This window comes from Idiotropiscis lumnitzeri, chromosome 18 (assembly GCF_059441095.1).
Source record: "Idiotropiscis lumnitzeri isolate Australia: NSW breed Sydney's pygmy pipehorse chromosome 18, RoL_Ilum_1.0, whole genome shotgun sequence".
Taxonomy (NCBI): Eukaryota; Metazoa; Chordata; class Actinopteri; order Syngnathiformes; family Syngnathidae; genus Idiotropiscis; species Idiotropiscis lumnitzeri.
In genome coordinates this window covers 13718606-13734932 of record NC_142408.1, presented here as the reverse complement: position 1 = coordinate 13734932, position 16327 = coordinate 13718606, and the positions used below count along the sequence as shown (strand labels likewise).

At 37.9% G+C, this 16327-nt stretch overlaps 2 protein-coding genes across 6 annotated transcripts in view; both read right to left on the bottom strand.

The window, feature by feature from the left end:
• The window catches only part of pam (peptidylglycine alpha-amidating monooxygenase), a 54701-nt gene that overhangs the window by 23812 nt on the left and 14562 nt on the right, over positions 1–16327 (bottom strand). For all 4 annotated transcript variants that reach the window (XM_088281344.1, XM_088281345.1, XM_088281343.1 and 1 more), the window contains 9 exons: positions 13788–13848; positions 12641–12728; positions 11782–11873; positions 9446–9529; positions 8306–8354; positions 6961–7028; positions 6391–6471; positions 5453–5529; positions 951–1054 (listed from right to left, as the gene is read on the bottom strand). In XM_088281344.1, coding sequence (XP_088137470.1) covers positions 951–1054; positions 5453–5529; positions 6391–6471; positions 6961–7028; positions 8306–8354; positions 9446–9529; positions 11782–11873; positions 12641–12728; positions 13788–13848 — 704 coding nt within the window. The remainder of the gene's footprint in view (positions 1–950; positions 1055–5452; positions 5530–6390; positions 6472–6960; positions 7029–8305; positions 8355–9445; positions 9530–11781; positions 11874–12640; positions 12729–13787; positions 13849–16327) is intronic.
• Positions 1–16327, bottom strand: part of pdzph1 (PDZ and pleckstrin homology domains 1) — a 56634-nt gene that overhangs the window by 39185 nt on the left and 1122 nt on the right. The window lies entirely within an intron of this gene.

Here is a 16327-nt window from a genome sequence, read left to right as displayed (position 1 = left end):
GCACTGTGTTATTGAAAACTAAAATAGACACGTTTACCTTAATACAAAGCATTTTGTCTTGCTTCTCTAGTATGTATAATATAATAAACAGATTCAAAATGTGGTATGTGTCTACCAAAAAAAAAAAAAAATTTAAAGATTAGGAAGTACATATAGCATGAGAGAGACAGAGAAGGAGAGACACACTCTCTCGCTCCACCCCTCACATTCCGCGAGTTGCATGATGGTTTCATACAACTTGGAAATAATATAGATCAGCAAAACACATCAACACACATATCCCATTTTGGGACAATATTTTTTAGCACTGTAAATTTGGTATATTCTAACAACCTAGTTAGGTTATGTTTTAATGTTGCGTGTTGCCTTAATGGCCTGTGGCAAATTAGTCATACTGTCAATTCTTTCATTTTTCATAATTTAAGAAGTCTACATCGATATTAAATCGATTTTCGATAAATCTTTACATCCCTGAAAAAGGACAAATCCCAATTGGCGCCAGCATGTAACTTATTGGAGGGGAAAAACAGCATTCCCTACCTAACAAATAGATGACTAAAGATGGTAATTATCTTTAAGCTAAATCTTGTGAAAGGATCTCCATGTCTTTTGATACTCATTAATGTTCTGAACACATTGTCCATTCACTTAAATAAAAAAATGCATGTATGCAAATTAATCATGTGATCACAGTGTATATCAGGATCTCTCTTTCAAAAAAGTGTCCAAAAGGCAAACATACAAATATATTTCCTGCTCACTAATGAACAGACCTCATCATTTTATGCATCTGTGCAATTTATCACCATAGGCACAATGATCTATAATAAGGATGCAGATATTGCCCTCTACACTGAATTGTTTTTTTTTTAAATCTTTAAAAGCAAAAATCATAGTTTTCTATTTTGTCTGTCTCAAATTAGTGAAATAGGATTAAGAGCATAATTTACCCAATGTATGTTTCTTCACTTCTGCCTTCACCAGTGAACATACATCTGGCTGCGAGCGTATCTCCATACTGTACATCCACGTCTTGGTTTGCTGGATAGAAAGCCTGGAGAAAGAAGTCGTACAGTCATAGGTCATGGTAGTGGTATTAGATTATACAATGATATGATATGAACAATGCACATTGAACACACATACTGTGCACATACTTTTTTTTCAGATTATCAAAAATTTAATTAGTCAACAATAACACAAGTAAACACAAAATGCAGTTTTTAAAGGACGGTTTTTATTCTTAAAGGAGAAAAAAATCCAAACCTACTGGGCCCTGTGTGAAAAGGTGTTTGTCCCACCTGTTAAAATAACTGGATTATCATGCCTGAGTTAAATTTCATCCACACCCAAGCTTGATTACTGCCACACCTGCTCTCAATCAAGACATCACTTAAATAGGACTTTCTGGACAAAGTGAGAGATCATGTCGAAATTAAAAGAAATTCAGGAACATGTAAAGTAATTGATATCAGTCTGGTAAAGGTTATCCAGCCATTTCTAAAGGTTGGGGACTCCTGCGAACCACAGTTAGTGCCATTATCCATAAATGGCGAAAAATGGAACAGTGATGAACCTTCCCAGGAGTGGCCGATCGACCAAAATTAACCGAAGAGCGCAGCGATGACTCATCCAAGAGGTCACAAAAGACTCCACAACAACATCCAAAGAACTGCAAACCTCACTTGCACCAGTTAAGATCAGTGTAAGAAAAGTTTAACTTTTCGGAACCTGTCCTGCCACATGAACTTAAAAACACAGTTTGTGCTCAAAAACACTCCAATGTGGCTGAATTACAACAATTCTGCACAAATGAATGGGCTGCTGCTAAGGGTGGCCCAAACAATTATTTGGTTTCGGGGGCAAACACTTTTTCACAAAGGGCCATGGAGGTTTGTATTTTCCTTCAATAAGAAAAACTTCCAATTAAAAACTGCATTTTATGTATATATAAAAAAGTGCTGGGAAATTTAACATGTTAATTTTGCATTAACACACTCGTCTATTAATGCAGACAATCATCTTATGTTTGTACTATTTCTTTTATTGGTAAAGGTTATTGCTTCTGGCTACGGTGCTCACTGGAACAGGCAAAAAAAAAATCTGTATCCTGGTCGTGGGAGAGTACACATTGAATGCAGGCGAAACGGGTGGAAAGCTATGTGCATTTCGGCATTCGCATTTGTTACATCAACAAAGTTTTACAACTAAATCATTTTCAATGACGTGATCATAATGAATTTTAAGTACCGTATTCTTACGGCCATAAGACGCGCTGCATCAAAGGGCGCAACACCAGTTGAGGGTGCTATTTCGGTATTTAATGCATATACTAGGCGCGCCGCACTACAGGGCGCGTCGCTCGCGCTAGCTCAGCTCGCCAGCTGATGCCAGCTCACCAGGACTCAATCCCTTAAGGGATTGCTGCCAGAGGTATCACCCCAAGTCAATGACAGATGTCCTGAAACTATAAGGAATCACTGCCAATAACACTGACCCTAACCAATAAGAGGTGTCATAGCAATGCGTCTACTAGACAACGTGAGGGGAGGGATTTCACTGGTCACCACATTCCTTAGAGTCACGGTTTCAAATCAAAACCAAAAAAACTCAGCATACAAGCAAACGATGAAACAAAGAAATAGGGCTGGGCGATAAACCGAAAATTTACCGTTACCGAAATTTATTACAATGACCGAAATCATTTTGCCCATGTCGGTAAATTCGGTGTTAAAAAAAAAAAGAAAAGCCTTTTCTGTCTGCGGCAATGTTCATGCCCCTTTAAGACCGCAACAGCGCCTCTAGTCACGTGACTCTACCAGTCTGCTCGAGAAAGAAAACAGACGTCGCTGTCGTAGCTGGGATTCAAATCCAGAAGCTTTTTCACCACCCACAACACAACCATGCTGTGCTGAAAGTTCAAAGTGAGAAGCAAGGTTGGACAAGTGACAACAGCCCATTAACGGAGGCAACACCAAACGAGAGAACGTCTCAGAGGTGGACGCGATAGCCTAGCACATAGCTAAAGATAAAGCTCCTCTAGTTACAGTGGCGCGCACAGGATTTAAACGCTTCATGAAAGCCGTATTTCCCGATATGGACTACATCAGGCCGGGAGCTTAGACATGTCAAGCATTTTGCATCTAAATCCGACTTGTGGTCGAGTCGCAACATGGATCCCTGATTGAGCCTGACTGTGCATTTCATAGATGACAAGTGGCGACTGCGCACCAGAGTACTCGAGACGGCACATTTTCCCCGATAATGCCCACTTGTTTATTTGGCTTGCATTGACATTTTCTTTCATTTTATTTAGCATTTTTTATTTGCCATTATTTACATCATGAGAGCATCTTGGCGCAATCTATTTGCAGAAAAAGATTTTGCAAGAGGTACCCTTTTTCTTTGTGACATTGTTCAAGTCATGCAAAGCAAGCTATTTGGAATGTTCATACAAATGATTTTTGTACTTTTATTATTCATTGAAAGTAAAGTGTACCAGTTGGTCAATAAAAAAAACAGTCAATATGCAATTCCTGCATTTATTTTGATTTTAGTCCCCGTGGGAATTTATCGTGCATTTATCGTTATCGAGGTAAAATTGCTCGATTTCTCGCGATATTGATTTGAGGTCATATCGCCCAGCCCTACAAAGAAATAAGATTAACACAAAACACGTATCTCTCATGCCATCTATATACCAAAAGAAATAAAAATAACACAAAAAGATTATAGCAATGGCTTCTTGGGGGCCACTCAGCCTTAGCCAATTACAGCAATGGCTTCTTGGGAGCCACTCAGACTTAGCCAATCACATGGCTGTTTAGAGAGATGTGCTGTTGTGCTTTGGGCTTTTTGCAGTCTGTTGTCTAAACCTGGGACGTTTCTTGCTTGCAATAACATAAATGATAAGACAGACTACAACATTGTGGACAGCTGCCCTTTTGTCCAGCTTTCTCCTACACCATCACCCAAACACCATAGTCACATAATGTATAAGTCACGGTCAATTTGAAACATAGATGACTCAGACTTCGACCAGCAGGGTGTGCTAACATGCACTCCGAACAGCCCAATGAGTAAAAGGGTTCATGGTCACGAGTGATGCTCAGTCCATATAATAGGCGTGCCGCTTTACAAGGCGCCTCGTTTGTTTTGGGGAAGATTTGGGACTTTAAAGTGCGCTCCATGGTCTGGAAAATACGGTAATTGAACACAATATGAAAGGAAGAGGACTGAGGATGAGGGATGATTCCAGCGGGATCAAATTTAATTGACAAGGAACAGATGGTGGTCACCTGTTAGAGAACAGGTATTAATTGATTTTTTTTTTTTTAATTTGTACTTGATGTATAAAATATGTTTTGCAAAGAAATAGTTATTATAACATTGTACTGAATGTGAAGTATAGTGAATTGTTGAAATTCGCTATCCTCTTTTCCAGGCAAACTGAGAGGATGCATATTCTGGCGAGCATAATTAACATCATAGATGAACCATAAAGTTGAACCCAACCATCAAGTGATTTACTGTAGAGTCCTGAGATAATTTTTAGAGCAAGACCCAGTTTCCTATGTTAAGTGACAAGGGGATACAGATTCTGGAAAGCACCTGCCAGAATTTTTATCTGCCCCAGTCACAGAGCGATGCACCCTAACCACCATCAAATGACTTTCTATGCATATTCCATGGATCATTTTGAGTATCTGTAACAAATCTAGCAGAATCCTTTTTTCCTAGGTAAAGTTACTAGGGGATGTAAAAGTGCCAAATAAATATTATGGCACTTTCATTTATATGGTAATGCCTTGTTGTCAAATGCGCTATATAAATAAAGTTGTATTGTGTATATATTAAATAAAGGCAGCAGACCCCAAACTTTTTTGTGGCATCAGCCATTTTCATGTGAAGACAAGGACCTAAATAGAATCAAAAAATTAAAAATACAACCCACCATTAGCAAGGCTTCAAAGAGCCATGCTCATTTGGCATATTCCAATAAATATTCACAGTACAGTGTGAGGTTTATTTTATGATAAATTAAGTTTTTAGCCTAGAGTTGTCTGCACTTTTTTTAACAAATAATCTGGCAATGAAGTTTCACTTTGTGTCACTAAGACCGGTTTACATGGAGACTTTTTTTTTTGTCATTCTTGTTGAAATCATTCCTAATTAAGATCTATGGTCACAGAGCATGCCCTGACCGGACACAGCCTGGCCATTCCAATTGAAAGGTTTACATGAAGCTCGTTTGGATTGGCAAATGTAAGTTTTTTTATAAAAGGTTTGAAAACCTCCTTTAAATATTGATGAGAATTCAAAATGAAAAATTGATGGGTTATATAGCCTGAATAAATATGTTTACTTGGAATCACAGCATGATATTTTTTTTCTATAGTAAAACCTGCTCACAGGCATATATCCGGGTTGCTGCATGCTATTTTTTGCATACCTGGGGTAGTTGAGGAGACTGTCTCCCAATGAGGCTCCATTTTCCATTTCGGATCCTGTAGCCACTGACTACTTTTCCTATTGGAGAAATAGGAAGTAAATAGTAAGGTAAGAATGTGTTATTCTGTGTAAGGTTTATAAATAAATTTGACACACTGGTTAATAATAAGCTCATTTTTGGACATGACATTATAACAGATGTTTTGTAAACAGTTAGCATCTACAGTAATTGTATTTTCTTGGCATCTTTAGCTTCTGCCAATTTCCATCAGCTTCCTATTGTTAGATGCTGTAAGTTTGCAATGAAGACATTTATTAGTCGTGAAATATTAAAATGCAATTTGCTTATGACCTCAGGTTGTGTCTTTATACAGTACAACATAATTTGGATAATAAGATCATCAACGTAATATCTGCAGCAACACTAAATTACTGTATTCACAACAGTGGTGAGAACTCAGGAACAAAAAAACTGCATCTCTTCTCTTCTGTTGCTTCAAAGTGAAATTGTTTGTGCCCGATATATTTTAAATACAGTGGAGCCTCGGTTCTCGACCATAATCCGTTCCAGAACCCTGTTCGAAAAGCGAATTGTTCGAACACCGAAACCATTCCTTTGCTGCTTGCACTGCCTTTCTTTGGAGGCATGATTAGGGGCTAAAACACTTCGTACACCTATATAAAACGCGAGAGCAAAACGCAGCACGTCCGCACGCGACAACAGTTGGTCACAAAGAGAGCAAGAGAGCGATCTACACCCGTACGCCGCTCAGCATCCCACCCTCGCGTACGCACTCACTCGTCATACCGGCGTTCGAACTCCGATGTTTGTTCGAACTGCGAAGCAAGAATTTCTCTATTTTTTTGTTCGGACTCCGATTTGTTCAAACTCAGAGTCGTTCGAGAACCGAGGTTCCACTGTATATTGGCAATACTTACCCAGACGATGTGTGTGGGTCCTAAAGGCAATCGGGTAAATTGGATACGAGGTGTAGTCACAGGCGATGTCTGCATTCGTAACTAACAAGATAAACAGACCGGAAGTGAAAACAGGCTCAATCTTCCAAGCAAACACAAGATTATCTATTGTATCTTGAAAGGAGTTTTCTGACTTGTCCATTACCATTAGAGATCCCATATGAGTCTGTGACATGATTTAAGTTTGAAATATATGTAGTTTGTGATTGTTTAGTTGTTTTAGGCGTTAAAAGGCGAAATCCTTGCAAAATGAGTGGATCCGATTTTGGAGTCATACCCGTGTTTGACGTCAAACAGCAGTAGCACATGTGCTATAATGCTTTTACGGTCACTCAGCGACCACGTACTGTGTGTTACGTTCATAAACTCGGAAATCTCAGCATTCAAAGGACCACAACATGACCCATTTGCCACAAGCCATTTACGGCAACACCTAACAATACAACATAACTGACTGAAAAGGCGATGCAGAATCGTGGAATTTATCAACTTTCCCTCATCACACAAGAAGAGTAAAGTCAAATAGACTACCTTGTTTTCCTGGTTGGATAACAGTGTCCATGGACATGAGCAGGTATATACCAGCAATAAATGGCTGCCTGCAAACAAATCAGTTAGAGGTTCAAAGAAGTGATCTGATAAAATATTTATATATTTTCCCACACAAGACATTTCACTTCTGCTGTCTTGACTGAAAATGATCACCACGTAGATTCTCTCCAAAAGTATGTTGAATTGTGAAGGCACAATTCCTTTATAATTGAAGCAGATGTTTAACATTTGTGTTTTACAATGTTTAATGTGGCGGCTAAAGACAATATTAAAAACAAACAAAAAAAATTTTTCAGGTTTGGTTTCCCAAAACATCATAAAACAGCATCGTTTTGTTGTGTTTTCGTGCTAGTTTTACTGCACCAGCAAAAGGAAAACAGCAGCAGTAGCAAGATTCAAACAGCCGAATCTTCAGTCACTGAGCACAGCGCTCTATCAAGGGCGCCAAGGCCACTCAGCAAGACAAACATGCTGTTGATGCAAATTATCACTTTTGATTCTTAGAAAGATGTTCTAGGGGTGTGACACAAGAGCCCAAAAAAGTACTTGTTCAAAACCAGGTCAAAATTATATACCGAATGCTTTAAATCAAACCTTCCTGCAGTGTGCTATGAATAAAGAAATATAGCTCACTCAGCTCTTTGTTTGCAAGAGACTGACTGCACCAAGCACTCAAGTTAAAAAAAAATAATAACATAAATGAATTATTTTTACACCTGAACAGCTTCACTACGTCAAACAAAGCTATTCAGATGATAAAACTGGTACAAGTTACCAATTATACGAAGAATGGTGAACAATTGCCATCATGTTACATCGTGTTCGCAAAATACGAAATGCCTGCAGCTGATCTATGTGCCTTTTCAATTGCTGCTGACGCACATGCAACAATACACTGAAGAAATAGTACATCCAACTAGTGTAAAAAACAATATTGATGAATTTTATTGGACACATAAAAGTAGACACCACACTCGACACGTAGCTTGCTTGGTGGTCATAGAATAAACAAGATTAAAAAAACAAAAGAAGAAAAAAAAAACTTTGAATTCGTATCCTGAAATACAATATTGAAGAGAAACAAAAAAGGAAACCAAGCCAAGTCTGGATAGAGCTATAAAAAAAAAAAAACACCCCAAATAATTTTGTTCTGTTTTGGGTGTTTTTAGGTCACAATAAAAAGAGTTTCAGTTTACTGGACATGAACAACTCCTCCCCTCTATGAATGAATTAAATCAAGATTCCACTAACCATTATTACTGAACGTTGTATAGTTTGCAATATGGTTTGTAAAAAAATATAAATAAAGAAATAAAATACGCACGGAGTTGATGTTATTCTTAGAGTGAGACCTGAGCAATCTTTATGATGATCTGTAGACGGAAAAGAAAAAGCAAATGCAACAACAATAGAATACAATACAAATTGATATATAAATATCATAATGGCACAAATATGGATAAACCAAGAGCTTCATTAACACTAGAGCATTGAGTTGGAAGCACTGCTTAAGCATAAATTGGAACAAAACACAATTACATCCAAATCATGAATCACACAGAAAACATTCTGTTCTCCAATGATCATTTTCTATTTTCCTGATATATCAATATTCCTTCAAGGATTTTCACCATTTTTTAATCTTATTCTCTGAATCCAATGTCTCAATTGTCCGTAATATAACATAGGTCAATAAATCTTTTTTTTGCCCGTTAGGGGTTGCCACAGTGTGTTATCCACTTCTATTTAAGTTTATTTTTTGGATCCTCCTCTCCAGCACCAACTGGCCTCATGTCTTCCGACACTGTCTCCAACCTGCTTTCCTTGCCTCTTTATCATACTAACTGTTGCTCTAGATTAGGTTGACTCTTTGTATTTAAAGGCCTCCACCCTCACTATTTTCTTTCTGTAGTCTCACTCTTCCCATTCACACATATACAGTCTTTCTTACTACTCCTAATCTTAATTCTTTTCCTTTCCAGAGCATGCCTCCAACGTTAGAAATGTTCCTCCGCCTTCTCCCTGTTTTTGCTGCAGATCACGTCATTTGCAAACATCATGAAAACATACACACACGCTGAACGACCGGCTAAAATCTTTAACCAGCACACATTGAAAAGAATGGGAGTATTTGCAAGCATAATGGTCGTAGTGTTGAGCTTCATAATTACATTGACTATAATGCACTATTTCAAGTTTCAAGCTCTTCACTTGATCTGACACGGTTTTCACTTCCAGAATGTTCTTAACTAACTAGCCCTACTGCCATTGCCTGTCCAACTGCTCTCCAGGACGCACAATATACCTTTCTCCGAAAAATCATGTCAGCAAACTCCAATTTAATCAATCTGGTGAATATAAAATTCATTTCACAGAAAAAGAAGTCAGGAAATTAGTCATGCACATCTTTGTTAAAGTGCAAGGCAAGCAATTTTTGCCAGCAAGTTAAAATTTGTGTACTTACCTTGGAAAGCACTGACATCTCCATAATGGATCTGGAGAACAAAGTAAGACACTCCTGAATTCCGTCCAACTTCAAAACCAACATCTATTGAGGAAAAGGGACAAAATTCAAAAAGAGGAAAACAGTTACAGTACTCTCCTGTTCAATAATGCCATGAAAGTTATAACAACTTGAAATTTTATTTTTTGTTTTTGTTTGTTATCCATCAGACTTAAAGACCTAGTGTGTGGAAAGTTTATAAAAAATGGCATATTAAAAATCGTTTTGTGTCACAAGTAAAGTAGTTACACATAATACAAATCAAGTTTTGTTTTTAAACTGAAATGCTTTGTATTAAAGACTGAATTAAAGTCAAATATGTTGGAAGACTGTTATAATAACATCCAGTTAGATATTAAAACGTCAGTGATAAGGAGTTGTTACTCAAAAAATTGTTTTAAAAGTTAAACTAGTGCCATGTTTAAGAAAGGTTTGTGTTTTATTTTTTTAGCAATATCTGGTTTAAAAACAAGTTTTCATTACAATTACAAGACTTAATCGCATTATTAAGTACTTGTACTGGGTCTGAGAAAAACTGGTATGGGTGTATCCCTACCGATTGAAGTCCCTTTAAATATTGCTAGTTCCTGTGTTTGATGTTCAAAAATAAATGGTGCAAAGAATAAGTTGAGGTTATGTTGCTTCAAGCCTAAAAGGGGTAACGTTCTCTCACTAAAGGTTTGACATATCAGCATTCAGGGACATCTCACTTCACACTGAAATATTTGTTCTAGCAGCAAGAATCAAATGAGTTTCATTAAAAGGGAACGGATAAGACAAATTATATTTGATCTCACTGGGTAATGGCTGTACGTTATTTTGTGACACTATGAGTTGGCCTGAAATTGTCCATTAATACAACTTTGGTGTTTCACAAAAAGAATGCTATTGTTTCTCTGAAGTTGCACAGCTTTTTTTTAACCAAGATCTATTAACCCAGTACTAAAAATTAAAAGTTTAATCGCTCTGTGAAAAAAGAAAAAAAATATAAAAAAAAATTTTCAAGCATTGTTTTCTCTTAGACCACTAATGGCAATATAACTTTAATTTATAGTAAAGCACAATGATTTAAATGTCAGAAAGTGCACATAATTGCATTAATTCTTTTGGTTTGGGTGGGAATTAACATAATTTCATCACTAAATAGAGAGAGATACTTTAACTAAAGGAAAATAAATGTACGATTATGAAAAGTTTGGGAAAAAAAACGTTTGTAATAGTGATGGGTAGATGAGGCATCCTGTATCGTTTCGACACAGTGACACAATGTATTGACACTGTGTTGACACTGTGTTGCTGAATACTGACACCTGGTGGACTTGCAGGAAACATTTGACAGGGTCATCTGACACTGATCTGTCAAACTAATTTCATCCAATTCCATTGATTAGCGACGTGATGTGTTTTTATATATCCTATTTCGTATTACTTTCCATCGCACTAATTATTCTCTTATCTAATTTATATATTTAACTGAATTATTGTTGTATTGCACTGGAGAGGGGAGCTCTCTAATCTCGTTGCACACTTGAGTACAATGACAAAGGGATTTCTGATTCTGATTAGGCATTTGCTTTCACATTATTTTTACATACACGTAATTTCATAAAAAAAATCTTTGATATTCGAGACGCAGTTGATAAATTAAGAAAACATCTGTCTGAATGCCCAAGTAAAAGTGTTGTGAATGACAATGGACTCATTGTAATTAAAGATTTTTATTCCAAAAAATTAGTTTCTCCAGCGTTTTGTTATTCAGTCTATTTCTCTTTTTGAGGCAATTTCCCCCGCCTTTGAGAAGATCCTCTCACAAGGCACTGAAGAGGCCGGTGTGCACAACGCCTGTGTGGCTAATATAAATAGGTGAGGGAACGTTGCCTCCATGGACTTCCAGTATAAGAGCGGGTCTTCCGTACGTGCAACGTGTCCTGCTGACGTATAGCGCTGCACCTCTGAGTGCGCATCAACAGTGACGTCTTCCATCTTGCGGATATTTAATGCAAAGTAACGCGCCTATAACTCGATGCTTGTTTTGAGCGTCCATCCTGTTGACAGATGCGCTTCCTTATGAACACAGTTTGGCGCGCGACCGCTGTGTCGACACGATTCTGGTAGTGGTCACGTGACTTTCTCAAAGCAGTACACGCACCGACACGGGGTTTGCCCTGGAAGCTCGGCGCGCGCATCGACGCCTCGGTGTCGTTGGACCCATCACTAGTTTGTAACATACTTTCTGCAGGTGGTGCTCAGCTATAATAATACATGGTGACATGAAGAATATGCCTTCTAAAACATACCTTTTGGTAGATTCGTTGGGGGTGCATTTCGAGCCCATGCATACAAAATGGATGATCCATCCGCACAAGTACCCTTTGTACTGCCACAGTCCCTTGAGTGAAAAATGTCACAGTCAGTCATTTAAAGGCAGAGTATTGCATAGCACCAAACTCACACAACAACAATCTGCTGCAGTTTACAACCAGTAAGGATATTACTCTAACATAAAAATTCACAATGATTCCCGAAATGGAAAGAGGAAAGCTAAAATACATTTTAAAATAAGTTAAAATGGTTGACAAACACTGAATTCGCCCCCCACCCCCCCAAAAGACTCATAAAAAATACTGAAAATGAATTTGGCCTGGACAAGTGAGTGTGACAGTGACTATTACAGTGAGTGAATAAGGGTTAATGGTAAATTTTGTCAAGGGCAGTTTTTGTGGGGTGGATTTTAGAATTCTGTTAAACCACAATTCAAAAGCCATGCCTGAATTTCAGAACAGATTTCTCAGTATTATTTTTTTTTTTCATGTATTATTACTTTGTCAGTTTTAATTTTTTTCACGGACTATGGTGTTTTTTATTTATTTATTTACATTTACTCAAAATCACTAACACGCAAGCCTTTAACTGATTATAATATATTTAAATTTTAAATAGTAAAGCAGTAGTAATTGATTTTTCAGTTCTGCACAACAGATGGTCACAAATGAGCTTGATGCAGATGAGCAAAATCAATAGTTCCTGGCAGGAGAAAATCAATTTGTCAACTCTGCATTATGGCTACAAAGACCTTTGCAAACACACAACTATTTCAGCCATAATAATAGATATACAATGAACATCTGGAAAGACAAAGATTAAGTTAGGCATTACCAGTAGTTGGTGGTAGAGACAGGGGACTTGCAGCCATACAGCAACATGTGATGGACTGTGTTCATACTAGCCTGAGGTATGAAGTCCACTTAGAAGGGAAAACATTCGGTTAGAAAATATAGATTAAATACAAATATTTAACTAAATGTATTGCATACAACTTAAAAGTAATAATCTGAATTAAAAGCCTTTCTCTTCCTACACTAATAAAAAACATGATTCCGTTGGGGACTGGTCCTCAAACAGGAAAGCATGAAAAAAGAATATATTTGAACAGAAATGCTAGTTGAAATGATAAATCTAATTCAAAGCAATGAAAACATGAATGGGAACTCATCATATTCATCTAGTGTGCTGATGCTAAACATAAAGGATCGATTATATTAATTATGATGAATAATCAGATTTTTTGGTAGGCTTTTCCTTGCATTTTTTTAATTGGCTTTCTCACAGAAGTCTAAACATTGTGTGCTGATCATAATTCCAGCTAAGACAAACAACACCAGAGCATGATGCTACCATCCCCATATGTTAGTGCAGTTTAGGTGTTCTTTTGGTAAGAAGTGGTGTTTTTGCGTCAAACATAGTTTTTTGAAACGCAATATAGCCAAACACTTTCACATTGCTTTCATTGGACCAAAACACATTTTCAACGCATATCGGAAAATGTGTTATGGTCATAGTGTGATGCTTTGAAATAACAGAGTCATGATATTTCTGACAATGAAGTCACTCACAATCACTAATATGACGGGTATGTGAAAATCACAAGTTTTAATTTGGAATGCTGCTGCGATGTGGAAAAATAAAAAAATAATAAAAAATAAAAATATTGCCATACTGGTCTAACCCATTGAGACAAACCTAAACTTGGCCTGGCAGTAAAATTAATTCTTAATATCATCACAAAATGATTTTCACATTAATCATATCACATTAGATACCATAATTCACCGGTGTATATAGAGCGCTATAAACTATAAGTGAATTCCATTTAGCATTAACTATGTTGTAATTTATAATACATGGGAATTTATACAAATGTTGTCCTGAGAGCGCAATAGCAAGTATGATAAAAAGGATAAACAGAAGTCGAACAGATGATGCAACACATTTTTGAGTGATGTTTGATAATAATGATACTCACCGACATATGCAGCATGACCAGTAGTTGGCACGGGAAACGCCATGCATAGGTAAGTGTCCGACTAAAAAAATAATACAACATTTTTTTCTTTAGAAATACAGATATTACAGTCATCATATACTATACCGTATAAAATATATACCACACTATAACCATATATAAAATAAGTATAGCTTGCTGATGTGCTGATCATTTGAATCAGGTGTGTTGCAGCCAGGAGAGATTAAAAGAATTCAGGAAAGGACAGGAGTTTGACACATAATATGCTCTAAATATTGATAACTGCTCTAGCTGTAAATGTGTGTTTTTTGGAGAAATCTACATAGGTGTATTGAGGCCCATTTCCAGCAACTATCAAATGTTTGCTCATTGTTTCAGAATGCTAATGGGAAAACCCTTGTGCAATCAGGTTAGCACAGCTGAAAACAGTTTAGCTCATTAGAGAAGTTATAAAACTGACCTTCCTTTGAGCAGCTTGATTATCTGGGGTTTCACATTTGTGGGGTTGATTAAAACCTCAAAATGACCAGAAAAAAATAACTTTCGTGAAACACAACGGTCTATTCTTGTACTTAGAAATGAAGGCTATTCTCTGCGAGAAATTGCCAAGAACCTAAAGATTTCCTACAAAAGGTGTGTACTACTCCCTTCAGAGAACAGCACAAACCACAAACCAGCGTAGGAGAAGTGGGAGGCCGCTGCGCAACTCAGCAAAAAGATAAGCTCATTACAGTCTCTAGTTTGAGAAATAGACACCAAACAGGTTCTCAACTGACATTAGGGCTGGGCGATAAACCGAACATTTACCGTTACCGAAATGTATTAGAATGACCGACATCATTTTGCCCATGTGGGTAAATTCGGTGTCTAAAAAAAAAAAGAAAAAGAAAAGTCTTTTCTGTCTGCGGCGATGTTCATGCCTCTTGAAGACGGCTCCAGCGCATGGAGTCACATGACTCATGCGCTGTAGAAGAATGTAAACAGAAGACGCGTTCGTAGCTGGCGATTCAAATCCTGAAGCGGCTGACACGGCTGCAGACGAAGTAACGTTAGTTGAAATTGTTCCTGTCGCGCTTGTCCCGAAAAGAAATAGAACATCTCTTGTTTGGAAAGGTTTTGGGTTCCCTAAAGATGATGTTTGAGCAAAAGAACATGAACTACAAAGTGCGTCGTAAGCACCTGAAACCTTTTCTTTTTCACCACCCACAACACAACCACTAACGGAGGCGACATCATACGAGAGAACGTCTCAGTGGTGGACGCGATAGCCTAGCACATAGGTAAAGATAGAGCTCCTCTAGTTACAGTGGAGCGCACAGGATTTAAACGCCTCATGAACGTAGCCGACAAGAGGTACGAAAATATTTGCCGCAAACAGCACTTCCCGATATGGACAACATCGGGACGGGAGCTTAGACATGTCAAGCCTTTTGCATCCACATCCGTGGTCGAGTCGCAACATGGATCCCTGTTTGAGCCTGAATGTGCAGTACATAGACGACAAGTGGCAACTGCGCACCGGAGTACTCGAGACGGCACATTTTCCTGATGAAGCACACGCGTTTATTTGGCATTGGCATTCCATTTACATTTTTTTCCATTTTATTTAGCATTTTGTTTACAGGCGACTAGCGCCTTTGCACATGGCATTATTTATATTGTTTACAAAATACCTTTACACAAATCTAGGCCTTTGCAAATGGCATTACAGCATCTCGGCACAATATATTTACATAAAAAGATTTTGTGAGAGGTACCCTTTTTCTCCTGTTCTTTGTGACATTGTTCAAGTCATGCTACAGTGAACCCTCGGTTATCGCGGTTAATGGGGACCGAGACCACCCGCGAAAACTGAAAATCCGCGAAGTAGCGGCGCACCTTCAAAAATGCTTAAAAAAAAAAAAAGTGCGAAGTAGCGGCGCACCTTCAAAAATGCTTAAAAAAAAATATATATATATATATATATATATATATATATATATATGGGTAGAGAGAGAGAGAGAGAGTGAAATTCATGTTATAACAAAAAAACAAAACAAATTATTATTAACTTATTTTTTTATTCCCCAGCCATTATTTTTGTATTTATTCAATTACTTCTTTTTGTATTTATTTAATTACTTTGACTTTAACCTGCTGGTACGCCGTCCGGTGTGCCCTGTGAAATGAAAGGTAGCATTCTTCATTTATTTATTTATTCATTTATTCATTCATAACTGACAGCCTCGCGCTCCGCTCATGCCCGGGCGGAAGATGCTCCTCTACGGCTTAACTGCCACGCACGCCGGCCGGAGCTCTGGTACGGTCCGAACCGCGCGAAACGTCGCCACCAATCGTGTCCGGCGGAACGTGCTCTTCTTCGTCCACTCTCTTCTTCGTCCACTCTCCTCTTCGGCGCACGCCGGCCGTCTAACCGCTCCAGCGCCCCCTCGTGCCGCTCGGCGAATCTACAATGCCCCCGAATATTTTTTAGACCCGCGAAGCACTGAAGCCGCGAAAGGTGAAGCGCGAAGTAGCGAGGGTTCACTGTATTTTGAATG